Source organism: Aphelocoma coerulescens, chromosome 13 (genome assembly GCF_041296385.1).
Source record: "Aphelocoma coerulescens isolate FSJ_1873_10779 chromosome 13, UR_Acoe_1.0, whole genome shotgun sequence".
Classification (NCBI taxonomy): Eukaryota; Metazoa; Chordata; class Aves; order Passeriformes; family Corvidae; genus Aphelocoma; species Aphelocoma coerulescens.
In genome coordinates, this window is record NC_091027.1 from 5,493,357 (window position 1) to 5,509,381 (window position 16,025).

Sequence of the window (16,025 nt, forward strand, 5' to 3'; positions counted from 1 at the left end):
GCAGTGCCGCTAATGGGCTCGCCCGGGCTCCCCGCGCTGCAAACGGCGGGCGAGTCCAAAGTCTGCGGGCGGGGGGTAGGGATGAGGGAGCTGGATGCCTCCGCTCCTTGAGGGAACAGGCGCCGTAACGCCCACCGGGGCTGGGCTATGCTCCCAGCATGGGGAGCCCCCAGCACCCCGATCCCTCGGGACACGGGCTGCGCCGGGCCCTGGCTGAGCGTCCCCGAAAGAAGCAGAGGCCGCCCCTCCCTCACCAAGGGGAGGTGAGGGGGTCCCCGGGTCGGGGTTAGGCCCGAGCCCCCCCGGGCTCCCAGGCCACGGGCGCGCAGGGTGGGAGTGGGATGAGGGTTTGTTTCCCAGCGGGAATTTTCTGAGGCCCAGAGAGCAAACCACTGCTGTCCTAGCACGCGTTGCTCCTATGGTGTAGTGGGTATGAAGCTCATTAATTGAGCAAGTTCTGCTTCTTCCTGCAGGAGCTTAGAAGTCATTTAAGTTCCTACTACACCTGCAGACTTTTAGTCTGGCTTCTCCTGTTCCAGGAATGGAATTTAAATTACGTTAGCAACAGAAGGTTGTAGCTGGTAAAGCAGCTACTGCTTGTGGAACACGGCTGCCAACACTTGCTTTGCTGGCTGATGCTGATGGCAGATAGGCTGTTCATTTGGAAGCTTGTCTACTAATTAAGCTTAGATAGTATTTCCTTTGTTTTAGACTGCCTTCCTTCTGGATAGGGTTGCATCTGTTGTAAAATACGTGTGTGCCTATATATATATATGTTCTGGCACTGGGTTATCTGCCCCCCATATGGGAGTCTTTCCTCTCCCTGAATCTCAGCTACTTGCCCAGCATTTCGATCAAAGTATCTGGAAAAGCAGATATTGGTATCTTTCACATGTCAGACATCGTTCAGTGTCTCAGGTTTTAATGTTCATGCCTCAGCAGAAATGTTACCTTTCGAAAAGAAGAGGGTTTTTCACGTGCTGCTCTGTCAAGTGACCTTGCTGCTGTCAGCATCTTAGTACATCCCATTATTGAGCATTATTTTGATTCAGAGTTTATCTTCAGAGATGATGGAGAGTTACCGTTTTGCCTTAGCTCTGCAGTCTCTAGGGTTGCATAATTTATGCAGCATGCAGTATGCTACACTGCCAGAAATTAATCACCTTTCTTCCTGTGGTCAGTTGAGTCTGGGATTCTCTACAAGGAAATCTATATTGTTAGCAAGTAAATTTAGCAGGCTGGATTACAGCACCCTGTAAATATAAGGTCAGGTTTTTATTTCCCAAAAGAGTTCAGAGTAATTTTTCTTACTCGTAAACCCAGTGCTTGAAGGGATGTTGAATCTAGGGGAAAAGGGAGGATGCATCTCTTCAGGCCACTGTAAATATCTGTGCCTTGGTACTGTAATAAAAATGTGTTGCAGGCAATAGCCACCTGTGATAAATTACATCTGTAGTGTTTAAAAATTTGTGTGTAAAAAAAAAAAAAAAAAGCTGCTCAAGGATGTTTGCAAGCACTGGTGGGAAGAGCATTTTGCTTGATGAGATCAGAATTTGTTTTTTTCAAACACGACATGGCTAATAAAGATTCAGAATAGCTGGAAAAGGCACCCTGCTCTTTAAAAAGTCCCATCATTTCTGTATGTGGAAGTTACCCATTTTGCCTCCAACTCCAGCACTCCAAAGGAGGTCTTGAAGAGTCCTCACATCTACACATGAATGTAGAGCTGCATTATAAAGTGGAATAAAAGCCTTTAGCTCAACACTTTCACACTGGGCAGCTTGAGCTGCATGTCCTGTTGTGCCTTTCCTTTAGAGTGCAGTCACACCACCACAGGAAAACTTACTTGTGGGAATCCTGAAACGTGAAGTTTTGTTGTCCTCACCCTTCCGTTGTTCCGTAGGTGCTCCCAAAGCAACCACTGCAGTGCTAGGTCGTGGCACACTTGCCCTGGCAGATGGTGAGAAATCTGGTTCAGAATGCAGGGAATTAGGCAATGGGTGATGTGTGCCAAGTTCAGATGCCTCTTCAGCCTTAGAGGAACTGTCAGTATGGGCTTGTACAACACTCTGAAAGATTCTTCATAGATTTTCCCCTGATGTTCCTTTTGAATAGTGAAACAACTAGTGGCTATTACAAAAACGGTGGGGAGTGAACAAAGTTATTTTATGAAGTGTCTGATCAAAAAGCTTTTTTGCTGAGAAGAAATCAGACTTTTTGCATGGCTCAGCAAAGATTGCACCAGCATTGGAGTGTCTGTGGTGGAGATACCAGCTGAGGGCACAGAGCAGCCAGAAGCAGCTGTTAGATGAGTGATAACCTGTGCTAGGCACAAAATTGCAGCAGAAGATAAATGGCATTTACAGCCCTATGACTAATGTGCTGAGCTGTCCCTATGGGTATGAATATTTCTGAGATTACCCATGTTGGAATTGAACCGTGGTTAAAAAGGAACACTGAGGTCCAGAATTCACTGTCTCATCACCTACGTTTGGCTGTTGGATGAACAGCCCTCCCCCTGCAAGCTTAAATCCAAAGATCAGCTGAGGACATTATCCTTATGGCACCCCTCTCTTGAGATGCTCATTTCCACTTCCTCCTCTGCACGTGAGTAAATAGTCTGAAGGAATCCCATTCCTCCCTGTTGAGTCTGCTCTGTGTGATAAATACCAATTGGTAGCAACTGCTAAGAATGACAACTTCTGTCCCTACCAGGGAATAGTTGGAATTAGGTAAGAGAAAGTGTCGATGGAAACAGTAACAGAGTGTTAAATCCTGTTCACTCTTGCAGAGCTCTCTGCAGTTGCAGCTCTCCTGGCATGAGGTGTTACTGAGAAGGAGCTTGTGTTACTTCACCTGTGAAGGGCAAACAAGGCTAACTGTGAGGCAGAGGTGATATTCCCTGTCTTTCCTCTTGTGGAAAAATAGGTCTGGGAAGTTATGATAGTAACACCCTCAGTTCTCAGAGCTTAGTTCGCAATAGGGAACTACTTATGGGGTAAGTAACAGATTGGGGCCACATTTGCATAATAAAGACTAATGTTACTGTAAATTACATCTTGCTCTCTGCAATACTATAATTACACTCTTTGTGGTCTGTAAACATCATGTTTAAAGACAGCTGAGCCCAAGCACATGCTAACCTGTATGTATCTTCACCTTCCCCATGGAAGCAAAGCCTGTAACTGGTTGAGAGCACTGTGTAGCAACAGAGTTGGTGTAATTTTTAGACTTACTACAACAGCACGAAAACTGGACTGCTGTTTTTTTGCCGAATTCCACAGTGACCCTTATTACTTTTAACAAATACACCTTTGGCCCATTCAGTTGCACTAGCAGTAGCTATTTTGTGCTCCAGCCATGAGTTAATGAATTATAAAAAATGCTTATCTTTAGGGGCATGAGGGGCTTTTCTATTATCAGGTACAACGATGAAAAACTTACCTGCAGAGATTTATTCCACGTGCTTAACTGAGTAACAGTGTGCACATACCCACGGGGAACACTGCCAGCACTAACAGTGACATGGCACTGACTTCACATGACTTGTCTGGGAGGGGACAGGCAGCACCGGCTTGGAAGCACACCCCCGTCACCCTTCCCTAAACCCTCATGAAGTTTCGAGAGCAGTAGTGAAAAGTGAGGAGTTGAACTCCGGGCTCTGAATAGACACAAAGGACCTCTCCTAGGCTACCATCAGCAGGAGGTGAGCAAAGAACAGGCAGCCAGAGTTCAAGGGTATAGCAGCTTGAAAAGATACGATAGAAACTTTGAGGAAGTCATTAAAAGGCAATGTCATGTGTCTGTGTGAAGTCCATTGTCAGCTTTTCTAGGAGCAGTGGTTGCCCTAAGATCCGTGCAGTGCTTGGTAGGACATCAAACACCACGTCTGGTCCTGTGTCTGTCCACACAGAGTGGCTGATATGCAGCTGTTCAGGTGACCAGGTAAGTGGTCCTGTGTTTTTTGTTCACTATGTTCTGTACTTTCATGGATAGTCACAGCCTTTTTTCTCCCAGGAGCAGTTTTCCACTGTCTCTGCCCTATAAAGGTTGATTTCAGTGAAGTAAGATCTACAACAGAAGCTTCAGGCAGGAAGGCAAAAGGAATCCCAAGGAGCTGTGGTGGGCAGCCAGTCCATCACAGCAGATGGAGCTGCTACTGAGCTGCACCTGCCATGCAGGTCTGTGGCTGGCAGCAGAAGGAGGTGGTGCAATGGGTATAGTACAGGGAAAGGGCACCTGTGCTGCCTCAGCTTGGGGCTGTCTGGGCACCAGAAATATAAGAGAACATCAGGCATGGGGCATAAATAATAATTCACATGTTATAAAAAATGTAAAAAATGCATCAGGTTTTTTTTCAGATTATACTCAGGTTATGTTGAGCATTTTGAAACATGACATAGACAAACTAGCTTTTTTTGGTACCTGAAGTGGAAAATTCAGTGAAAACAAGATCTGTGACTTAATGAACAGTTTTTGGGCAAATGAAGTTGTACATGGAAATAATAATATAAGAAAATGCATTAGAATCCTTGTTTGACTAGTGTATGTTCCCCCTTTAATGTCAAGAGACTGATTGGAAAAGCAATTATTTTACTTTATGGTTGAGAATTTGCTTTGGAGGAAATTTCAGTTAACTAATTGGAAATAACTGGAAAGGAACTTTTCTTTTTTTTTAAGCAGTACTAGTTCTAGCTGATATTTGGAAATAGCTACAGGCAGCTGAGAGCTTCAGTGGTTGATTCGGGGCTGTAAAACATGCCAACATGAGAGCAGTGCCAAGCAGCTGAATGGCTTTTTTGTTTGCTGAAACAGCCATGGTTACATGAATGGTTTTTTAATGTATTTGCTGTATTCTGAATCAGGAGAGACATTATGCAATAAAAAAAGAGCAGGTAATGAGATGTTGGGGAAAACCTACTCTATCCAAATTTATCTGGGTTTAATGTAAATAATGTAAAATCTTATCCTGAAAAGTGGCTTAATAAAGGCAGTGTTCTGAAACAGAGGGTAAGCAGATGTGGAAGCTCTGTTCTGAACGGGAAATCTTTGCCCAAGCCAGCCTTTTGTCATAAATTGATTGTTTTGAAAAGAGTACTAGAAATGTGATTGTAATTTCAACTCTCTCCTAAATGCACAGAATATGTGACTTAATCTAGTAATAGCTCCTTCTCCTTCTAAAAACTCAAAGCAGAGTCACATTTTATACAGTGCTCTGCTCTCTAGCTCTTCACATGCAAAGTTTCAGCAGGTTTGAGTCAGCACTGCTGGATGGAGGAACCTCTGGAGCATCAGCCTTCTAGCTCAGTGAAGTTCCCCTTTTACACCTGCCTCTCCTAGATCTGATGTTGTCTGCTACAAAGTCATCAGAGCAGAATAATCTCTTTAACCACGGAAAACTATGGCCAGCACTATTTACTCTACTATCCCAGCAGAATAATTGGATATTGCTCTTTTCAGCTCCCTGCTGGGTGGTTGTAAAGATAGGGATGTGCACAGGGCAAATAATAGGAGTTATAACCAAAAAAATTCCAAGTGGAAAAAAATTACAGTGAAGGTTGTCAAATACTGGAACAGATTTCCCAGAGAAGCTGTGAAGTCTCCCTCTGTGCAGACAGTCAACTGTTCAAGGCTCTGAACAACCTGTTAAGAAAGCTGGAATGGAGCAAAGCCTCAAAGGAATGGATTGTTCGAGCCTGACATATTTCAAGCATTAGTAGTGTTTTCTTGGAGACAGTGGGCACACCTGCCCTGAGGGGACCTGTGCAACAAGACGGGCACGTAGTGGATGTTACGTAACGGTTGTGATTAGAAGGTCTTTTAAAAATTGAGATAAGATCCATTTAAATTTGACCTGTGGCATGTTATTTATGCTGTTCTGTTCAGGCTAGCAGGCTATTTTTAGTTGTTTCTTATGGGTATTCTTCATCAGACATGTTAGAGTTCAACTGTATTTTATCAATAAAGATGTTTTTGGCAAACAATATGAGAGGAAAAGAAAATCCCACAGACTGGCTCTGGTAGCTGACAAAGTCCAGTAGTGAGGAGCTCCATATTTGGGGAAGGACAAGAAGCCCTGGGACACTGCAGGTTCCCTAGCACATCCTCATTTTAAGCAATAGCACCTTAGGGCACCTCTCATGCTACTTTTTTTGGCCAAGGGAGACAAAGTAAACTTGGATTTGGTTTCTATTTTAAGACTGCTACCAAAAGTTAGCATTTCCCATAGGAGTATTTCCAACTGGAGTGTTGAAATTCCAGGTTGGGAGTTGGCCTCAGGGTTTCAAGTTTCAAATCCCTTTCCGCCTTATTTTTCTTTTTTCCTCCTCAGAACTGTCTAACATCAGTTTCTTCCACTAAATTGTGTGGTATGGTGGGCTGGCCTTGCTCTTTTGTGTCTGTGAGTAAGCAGGAAGAAGGTGTCTAATTTGTCTGTCTCGTGCCCTTTAACTTGCATACTAATATATAATGTAACAGAGCTGGGAGCACCTGTAAATAAACACAGTTGTATTTGTAAGAACATACCCAGAAGGCTGTAATTTCAAATCTAAGCTATAACCTCCTGACTAATACAGGACTTCTTCTTGGCAGTTTATTCCTCCTCTCTGAAACGCTGCAAGAAGAGTACTCCCAAGAGGCTTCCCTCCATCATCAAGGTAATAGAATATCATCTTCCTAATGAGTCATTTTCCAGCTATTTGTACCCTACACAGGGACCTTTGAACCTTCGCTGTGCTTCGCTTTGTACTTTAGGTAACAGTTTGCCTGTGCTTGAATATTCTGCTGATTAGGAAAAGCAAAATGGATTAAATTCTGCAATCCTCAGTAATCTGGCCATCATATTATTAGTTGTGTGTTTGTTCTTAAAGAGCATGTGAAACCAAGAAAACATTAAGGAATGTTTTGTTAACTTTTGTTAATTATATTTGACGATAAGAGTGCAGAAATATAAAAACAGCTACGCAATAATCCCTAGGACAGCCAGAACATGGCCTGAAATACAGAACCCTTCATGGCCACGGCCAGCAGTGAAGCCTCAGCAGCTACTTAAATCTTGGGTTTGGTTTATTTTTTTAATTTTTTATAACAAAATTATCAACAAATGGTCAAGCCAGAGCCAAATGCAGGGAGATTTATTATGAGATGGCCACATGCCCATTTAGGACCTTAACCCTCTAAGTGACTGTAGCAGGACTTGAAGCAAAGATGATTTTCTTACTTACCATGTTCTTAAACTGTAACTTAGAGTTTGAGTGAAGGCTGTGGGGATATACTGTGTTAATTCTCTGTGGCACAAACTCACTTTGTTTTCATCCCTGTTCCTTTAATTGCATGTTGTCATTATGGAAGAACATATGTCCCACATTATCATTTCCTTACAGCCTGGGAAGGGCTGGAGTAGCTACTGAGTGCTGCAGTGTATTCCTGGGCCAGATCAAGGGAGGAAGTCTTACCACAACACACCAGTGACACAATCAAAAATCTTTGGTTTTGGCTGTTCTCCCATTTTTCTTTGTTATCCTTGCATCCCTGTTAATCTGGGACACTACTAACTCCTCAGGAAATAAGGGCATTTTTCTTCTCAAGAACTTAGCTTTGCTTGATGGCCAACACATGAAGGATGGAGCAGGACAGGACAGGGCACAGAGAGTAAATGTTTTATGCTTTTACCACTGAGCTGCAAGTGGAGGGGATTTGGTGTTGTCAGCATCATATTCTGCCACTCTCCAGCTGTACAAGGTTCACTTACTTAGATCACCTTTTATTTCAGATGGAAAGAGACTCTGGATATTCCTCCACTGCTGAGCTGCAGAAGCAGGTAAAGGCTCAAGGTCATCTTTTAAAGGAAGCATTATGCAGATGCTTTGGAAGGCTGGATGTGTTGAATCATCTTCTAAGAGAAGTGACAGACATCCTCATTCCAAACATTTTAGTGCAATTAGGAGCTCATCTCTTATCACTAAAGCAACATTTCCCCAGCATTTTTCCCTTCCAGTGGACTGCAGCTACAGCAGCAAGTGGGGAAGGGCCTGTTATCTTTGCTTGCGTGGCAAGAACCCACCCCATAACCAGAAGCTGAGCCACCTCATTGGGCCTGGTCCTCAGAGTGGTCCTGCTAAACATTTACTTCCCAGCTGATGTGCCCCAGTCTCTTTACCTTGCCAGCAGCAACCCTGTCCTGCACTTAAGGAATTTGCCAACTTCTACAAGCACTTTAAGAACAAGAACTAGCAATTTAAGAGCAAGAACTCAAGCAATCCATGAATTAGTTTGGAAACTACTGTGCCATAGCTGTTGGCATGAGGAGAAGCAGGGTGTTAAGCACTTGGACTTGATGAACAAGATTTTTTTTTTTCTATGTAAACTTCTCTGCTTCTACTGCTCGTGTAATTATACTGTGTGGGATTCATATAATCACTTCATCACATGCAATAAAAACACAGGCTTAAAACAAGACATATCCTAGCCAAAGGGCTTTTAAAATAGATGAAGTGCTGAGCTTTAGCTCCTCTCTGTCCTGTCTCAAAGCACAACATGCACAGTGTCTGTGAGTATTAGGAGTTACTAATGTTTGAAACTCATGAGCTGGAGGATGCTAAAGCAACTGAAACTTTATTTGGTCTAACTGAAATATCTGACACTTGAAAGACAGAATTTTTGTTTGGTATGCTCTCTCATCATCCCAGGAGAAAAAGGATTTATAGGATACAAGTCTGTTAAAAGCTCAAAGCTTTTCATAGCTTCTGTAACCTTTTTTCCTAAGGACTATGTAAGTGATGGTCCAGGGTCTAAAGGTTAAGAAAGTCTTACATCAGCATACATAGGGCATAACATGGATGCAACTGAAAGTATGGAACTGCTAAGAGAGCAAATCTCTGGTCCAGGATCCAGCAGACACTATCTGATGCTGGAGGAGAGGCTTTTGCCAGCCTGGCATTTGCACTTCAGTACACCCAGTGATAACAGTGGCAGCTGATTGCACTGCTCTCAAATAAATCCAGAGGGTTCACAAACATCAAACTATAGGGCAAGAATCATGGCAGTTACTTCGTCCCTGCCTGCTTTTTCAATTAAAAAAGAGAGAGAAGGAGGTGATAGGAGGAAATGATTGGTTGGTTGTTTTAATAGTGAATGTTTCAGTGCTAATGAGCAAAGTTCTGTCCTGGGACAAATAAATATTGCTCAAAAGTCCTGGGCCATGTTTAATGTACTGTAACTGTTACAGAATCTAAAAGCCATGTAAAGAGGATTCCTTTATATTGCATTACCCTAAACCACCTGCATTTGGCATTTCTCAGAGCTGCCTCTCTTGTTTGTCCTCTCTGACAGGAGGTGAGCAGGACAGCAGCTATGAATCACACTGTTTTTACTACAGTGTGTTTGTGCAGCACAACACAACAGTTAAACAACAGGAAGGACAGAGGAATGAAGAAGACAATAGCTGGTTAATTATACTGTATCGTTTTTGAATTGCATTGATTTTTAAAAAAACATTTATATTGCAGATAAATATAATTCATGTTCACTCACGAAAACCAAATTAATTGCACTCCAGAACCAATTCCAACTTGGACTACTCTAAAAGACAGATAATTAGTTATAAATTTGTTGTATATTTGCTAAACAACTTCATTTTGAATATTTAAATATTCAAATATATTGAATACTGATTTTTGAACATAGTTATTCCTGTTAACCAGGTCATCTGAGCACAGCAGTTCTTGACTGCTGTGGGGAGAAAACACTGCATCTTGGGAGGGAGAAAATACTGAGGGAGGGAGGTGCTGAGATGGAGCAACATTCCTTATCAGCAGGTGTTCCTTTCCCACAGCTCTGAGTTATCCAGAAGCCCCTTGAGTTATAGCCCTCCAGGTACTGAGCAGCATGCCAAATAAAAAAAAAAGAGGGAAAAAATCAGTGGTCCTTTCTCTCCCTTTGATTATTCCAGAGAAATTCCACATCAGCCATGCATCAGGTCTCTGTAAGCATGGCAGATGGATGTGTGTGTACTCCCCCCTCCATTACACACAGTATCCCACAACAGCTTTGTTACTGTGTTCTTCAGAGTGTGTGAAGCAAAACAGGCCATCACAAGACTGCCTTCGTCATTTCAAATACCAAAAATGCCAGGGCAGGACACAGCAGCACGTGCTTACTCTTGTTGCTTCTCACAGGGAGAGAAGCTCTGGGATGCCTTGAAGATCAGTGCCTATGTCTTCAGTACAGGCCTGCTGATGTTCACTGCCTTAGTGAACTCTGTTTCTTGGTAAGAATGTTCAAACAAAACAGCTTGAGGAGAAACTTTTCTGTGGAAAGGGGGAAAAGCGGATGGAAAGATGGACAACCAGGAACTGTTATTCCCACAGGTTTATGCAGAATATAACTTTAGGCAATTTCTGGCAAACAGCATGGCTGGAGTTCTACAACTATATGGAAGGAGATGAGTGGACAATCTTCCTCTTTGGTGAGTTTTAACAATGCTCCTCAGGAGAAACCATCTATGTATTACATATAAAAGGGGGACATGGACAAGGTTCCTGAACTCACTAATCCTCCCACTGACAAGCACTGGCTTGGAAGCCACCCACAGCTGATGTGGTGCAGCTGTTCTGCTTTTGGATGGGGTCATCATCAGAACCCTGTACAGATTAAAAATCTGATCTTTTTGCTGCTGCCGAAGTGGCTTCCCTGTGAAGACACTTTGCCCCTGTGAGAGCTGAATGACTCAGTAGAACTAATTACTAAAAATGTAAGTAAAATCAGTGAATTTTACTCTTGCTGTAGTAGTTCTAAAACTCTCTTCTGTGATTAGCAGCTGGTGAACAGCATTGGTAAGGACCTTGCAAGGTGCTAGAGATCAACTCAACTTTATCCTATTTGCATTTAAAAGCACTAGAGACCTCCCAGCCACCTAGAAAAGCCTTTTCTTAGCTTCAGTTATGTCAAGTTTCAACTCTGAGACATTGTCTGCTCTAACCTCCTTCCCATTCTTTAATCTTACCTGAGTGTCAGAACTCACCCATATTCCATTTTTAAGCATCTTAGGGCAGGGGACGTGCACTTGGCACATCTGGGTCCCAGCAAGGTCCTCTGGGTACTATGCCAGTGTATTTTGTTCCTGATTTAGCCATTGCTCTCAATTCATTCACACATCTCTGCCCTTTCCTCACGCCACAGGGGCTGCATTGGTGCCTGCACTTGCTTTCTGGGGCTTCAATGGAATCCTTCTGGTGGCTGATATAACAGGAAAGCCAACTTTCATTACTCGCTATCGCATTCAGCTGGGCAAGAATGATCCTGTAAGTACTTCTCACTCTGCCTTTTCTGCTGGCTAAACACTTCTGCAGTCTCTTAGGCCAGGAATGGGGAGAAGAACTTGTTCTGCTTTTCTCTTGCAACCAGGTAGGATTCCAGGAGGATCAAGCCAAGTCTTGTATACCCACTGCAGGGAGGAAGGCAGATCCTGTAATGAGGGTACTGATCAGATCTGCATTGACTGCTTGTTAAAGAGCTGATCCCAAAACTAACTGCCTACAAATCTTAAAGCTTTTCATCCTTCCAACTGAAACTGCATCACTTCTTTCTTAGCCTCAAGTCCTGACTTCTCTTTTGCAGGTGGACACAAAGAAACTGTGGAAAGCCATCTACACGGCGCTGGGTAATCAGTTCTTTATCTCCCTTCCCATGCTTGTGCCCATGTTCTACATCATGCAATCGTGGGGCAGCACCTTCAGCGAGGAGTTACCAACCTTCCAGTGGTTTCTTGTGGAGCTAAGCATTTTTACTGTAGTAGAGGAAATTCTCTTCTATTACACACACAGGTGAGCTGAGCACAGGAACAGGACTCTAGATTTTCCTCCATGCCTTTAAGCTTATGCTCATATCCTACAACAGCAATAATCCTCGTCCCTCTGTTCCACCAATCTTGTATTTATGTGGGAAATCTTACAGGTCCTGAAATCCCCCCTCACAACTGAGGCCTTGGTGCTGCCAGTAAACAAAAATGTGTAGAATTTTAAAGGCGGAACAGCTTAAAACAGCAAGAAACAGGCAGTTTTGCACAGAAGCTGTAACCCAGAATTCTTTGAAAAGAACAAGACTGACTGTCCTGAAAGAAAATATCTCAGGGATCAGTGACTGATCTCCGTTCCCTTGTACAGCACCTACAGATCAGGGCCTGGCTCCCAACACTGCAGGATTTCCAAGCATTGACACTGACATTGGAGGACAGAACTAAAGCAAGGAAGACAGAAGCCTGTGCAGAAGCAAGCACAGTATTCTCAAAAATATGTAGGTTTCCCTTTAGGACAAATGCACCCAAAAAATGTAAATGCCATTTTTTACAAAGGACCTGCAGAAGTGAAAATTGTGATTCTTTGACAGTTTCCAGCAGAAAAAGTCAAAACAGTGAAATACAAAGTGAGTCTTCCCCTAAGTAGTACCCCCAGATCTGAATAAATAAGTAATTCAGGGACTTTGATTTATGGGATTTATCTGGACTGTGTTTAACATCAGCCACCGGACACATTAATTAAGGGCTCAATACAAAGAGAGCAAAGGAAGCAAGGAGTCCTACACTCTCACTGCCAGCTGCTCTGAAATCTTTATGTTAGAGGAGACACGAGCAAGTCCCCTGCAGAAATTCTGTGTTCTGTTACTCCTTTCTTGCAGAGCTTAAAACCTGCCTTTCTTTGTTTGCTCTACCTAGGCTTGTTCACCACCCAGTCCTGTATAAGTACATTCACAAGAAGCACCACGAGTGGACAGCCCCCATCGGTGTGGTCTCCATTTATGCTCACCCAATAGAACACATAGTAAGTGGATTCTCCCATGGTCACCATCCAGTTGCTGTGTGGAATGTGATTTCCATGGGATGAGGTGGAATGGTAAGAAGAAGAGAAGCAAATGTGCCCTTAGAGGCTTCTTCCTTAGGAAGAGGAAGCTGAGCTGCATTGCCAAGAAGCTCAGATCTAGGAGGGTTGCAGTAATTGTTTATACTGGACTCCAGTAGCTTTAAAAGCACAGATCCAAGGGCCTCCACTAGATAAGGAACTGACTGGACGGGGCTTCCATGAGCCCCAAGAGGCCTGGGAGCACAGACAGTATTTTCAGCAAGAGATCTGACACACAGTCTGAGTAATTGTGTGGACTCAGAATTCTGTCAGGATTTTTGTGCTGGTGGCTGGGATCAGTATTTGCAAGGAGCGTATCCCAACACTCCTCCAGCTGAGACTTCTCAGGAAAACACATACTTCAAAAGATACCACTTACAAATTCTATCTCCTGTTACCAATAGTCCTGGGCTGCAGCACCAGCTCTGAGGGTCTCCCCAGCTGACAGTCTTTGGGCAGTATAATGATTGAGGAGCCCAGCTGAGCCATGCTGGTGCAGGCAGCTGGGTCTGGGCAGCCAGAGCCATTTGTGCCCCGGGCAGGACACAGTGAAGTGATGCAGCTGGGCTTTTCACATTGCCGTGTGTGTCTGCAGGCCATGCCCTTTCACAGCGACATTTCCCAAGAGCAGCTTCAGCATTATTCCAAGGTGAACCTGAAATTTACACCTCAGATTCCAGGGTGATTTACTGGAATCACGCTGTCCTCACACCCACGGTTTGGTGTCATGTCTAACTTCTACTGCAGGCTCGGGGAGCTTGGGCTATGACAGTGGTTTGCAGTTAGTAGAACTCTCTTATCTCTATTACTACTTTTGGGATTATTGCCTAACTTTAGTAAGGTGTTTGCAGAGGGATCTTCCCTTTACACTGCACAAAACAAGTGTGATGGATCACCAGGTGACAAAATTCAGCTCCTAGAGGAGAGTCTGCTTGTTGTGGACCCATTAATGAGGTACTTTCTTCTCATTTCCAGATCTCCAACACTCTGCCTGTCATGACTGGCCCGATGATCATGGGATCTCATATTGTTTCAATCTCAGCATGGTTCTCCCTTGCTCTGGTAACAACAAGCATTTCTCACTGTGGCTACCACCTGCCCTTCCTGCCATCTCCAGAGTTCCATGACTTCCACCACCTCAAGTATGTCTGGGCACTGCTCAGCTTCCCATTCTCCTTCCTCTCCTGCCTGTGCCCTGGCACCACTGACAGGAAAAGCTCCTTTCTGAGGGTCAAGTGGGTCTGCCGAAGTCATGCATCAGCAAAGCAGCGCTGCAGTTCTCCTGAGAGCAGGCTGAGTGCTGCCAGTTCTTACAGCAGTTAAATGGAGATTGGGATTTCAAGGGATTCCAGCCCTGTTCAGGACAGTTCTCTGCAAGGCTCTTCCTGAAGTTAAGACGCTTCATGTGATCTAAAGACAGAGCAAGGGCAAGTCACACAGTGAAATAAGCAAGCCTGCCTGTCTGTCCCTCTCCCATACACTGGGATTAGTAACACTGATCAGATTACACTTTGCCCAGACAATCACCATTAACCCTTCCTGACAGAGATTCTCAGCCTGTTGTGCTGGAGAGAGAGCAGTTGCAGCAGGCTGTTAGAGGATACATACCCAAGCAGTGGAGAAACATTCCCATCTCCCAGTGGGCACTACATTCAGACATACTCCCCAGAAAAGTCTGCCTCTCCTGCAGAACCAGCCCAGGGAACAGTTCAGTCACCACATGCCAGGACACAGATCACTGCAGAGCTGAAACACTCCCGAGTGGAACAGCTGTACCAGCTGGCAGCACATCTGCTCCATATCCCAGGACAGCCAGGTCTTGAGAGCACATGGGCATGGTAACGTGGGTGTCCAGTGCTCCCACAGCTCTGAGCTGCCCAGGAGAAACACAGCTGCTGCTCAGTGCCACCATTTCTGGGCAGTGATGGCACCAGAGAGAAGCTGCAAAAGGTTCACCCAGGCTTCGACAGAGCTGCCAGGGAGCCTGTTGCAGGGACAAGAAATCACATGGAGAGATTATCAGGGCTCAGAAAGGAAAGAGTACAATAGGTAAGGTAACCTCAGTAACTTCCAGTGATGTTTATCTCTGGTTTCCAGGTTCAACCAGTGCTATGGAGTGCTGGGAGTGCTGGATTTTCTGCACGGCACAGACAGAGTGTTCAGACAAACCAAAGCCTTCGAGAGACACAAGGTCCTGCTCGGCCTCACGCCGCTCTCCGAAAGCATCCCTGAGCTACCCAAGAAAGCTGAGTGAACCAGCCCAGCAGCTCCTGCCCAGCCTGGTGATGAGCAGAGTGAGAGACAGTGATTTATGCCAAATAGTATTTTAATTGAGAAACAAGTTCTTGTCCACATATAACAAAATGTGAAGCTGAAGTTAAATATGCTGCTTGAAATGATTGCACTTTTGCTGCCATTATTTTCTACCCAAGACACACACAAAAAAATCCCTGCTCTAGAAATCTTTTTTAAACTAAATTTAATGGTTTGTTCCTCTGTTAACTTGCGCTGTCCCTTGGTTCCAGCTGCCTGTGTATGAGCCAGGTGTGTTCTGGGCCACGTGGCTCGGGGTTCTCGTTATCAAAGTTTTAACACCAGACTCCCCAGGTGATGATTTGGCCTCTCTTATCACCACTCACTCTATAGAAACATCAAAGTCACTCCATCTACACGTGATACAATTAAAGCTAGTTTTTGTGACTCACAGCACTTAGGATCCAGGATGCAACCCCGTGGAAAAGCACGGGGGCCATAGCTTTAGAAACACTGCACATGCAACAAGGGCCTGACTTCCCATGAACAGTTGTTCTGCACAGGAAGTCAGTACAGGGCTGAACTGGGGCTGCCACAGCCTCATCACTGCTCCACAGACAGCTGCAAACAAAGGGAGTTTCCCCTCGTGGGACATGGAAGCAGAGCTGGGCGCTGATGTGCTCCAGGGTCACCTCCTCCTGCTGCACCTCCCCTTGCTCTGAGAGACAACCAAAACTCTGAGAAATTACAGAAAGATTTTCTAAGGAAAGCAGAGTCCCTGCTGCCCTGAACTGTGTGGAGATGAATGAAACCTTCTAAGAGAAGAACAATATGCACAGCCCCAAGTACCCACAGACCATCCGAAACACACTGTGAATT

At 44.4% G+C, this 16,025-nt stretch overlaps 1 protein-coding gene across 6 annotated transcripts; it reads left to right on the forward strand.

Annotated features, from left to right (window-relative positions):
• Window positions 1-106: 106 nt before the first annotated feature.
• Window positions 107-15,293, forward strand: FAXDC2 (fatty acid hydroxylase domain containing 2). 6 transcript variants are annotated; one of them, XM_069029110.1, is made up of 11 exons: window positions 107-263; window positions 1,904-3,945; window positions 6,592-6,656; window positions 7,772-7,819; window positions 10,176-10,267; window positions 10,368-10,465; window positions 11,179-11,300; window positions 11,617-11,822; window positions 12,710-12,815; window positions 13,869-14,035; window positions 14,991-15,293. In XM_069029110.1, exons 4-11 carry the CDS (start codon window positions 7,772-7,774, stop codon window positions 15,145-15,147), a joined length of 996 nt encoding a protein of 331 aa, XP_068885211.1. In that variant the 5' UTR covers window positions 107-263; window positions 1,904-3,945; window positions 6,592-6,656; the 3' UTR covers window positions 15,148-15,293. The 6 variants fall into 6 exon arrangements, with proteins under 6 accessions (XP_068885211.1, XP_068885215.1, XP_068885213.1 ...); XM_069029114.1 differs by having other exon boundaries at window positions 3,814-3,945; XM_069029112.1 differs by having other exon boundaries at window positions 3,825-3,945.
• Window positions 15,294-16,025: the final 732 nt, after the last annotated feature.

What these genes read in the sequence shown, in the direction of transcription:
- FAXDC2 (XM_069029110.1), top strand. Translation starts at nt 7,772, where the DNA reads ATGGAAAGAGACTCTGGATATTCCTCCACTGCTGAGCTGCAGAAGCAG. An exon ending in AGCTGGGCAAGAATGATCCT is followed by an intron (nt 11,301 to 11,616) that starts GTAAGTACTTCT and finishes TCTCTTTTGCAG; the next exon opens with GTGGACACAAAGAAACTGTG. An exon ending in CTCTTCTATTACACACACAG is followed by an intron (nt 11,823 to 12,709) that starts GTGAGCTGAGCA and finishes TGCTCTACCTAG; the next exon opens with GCTTGTTCACCACCCAGTCC.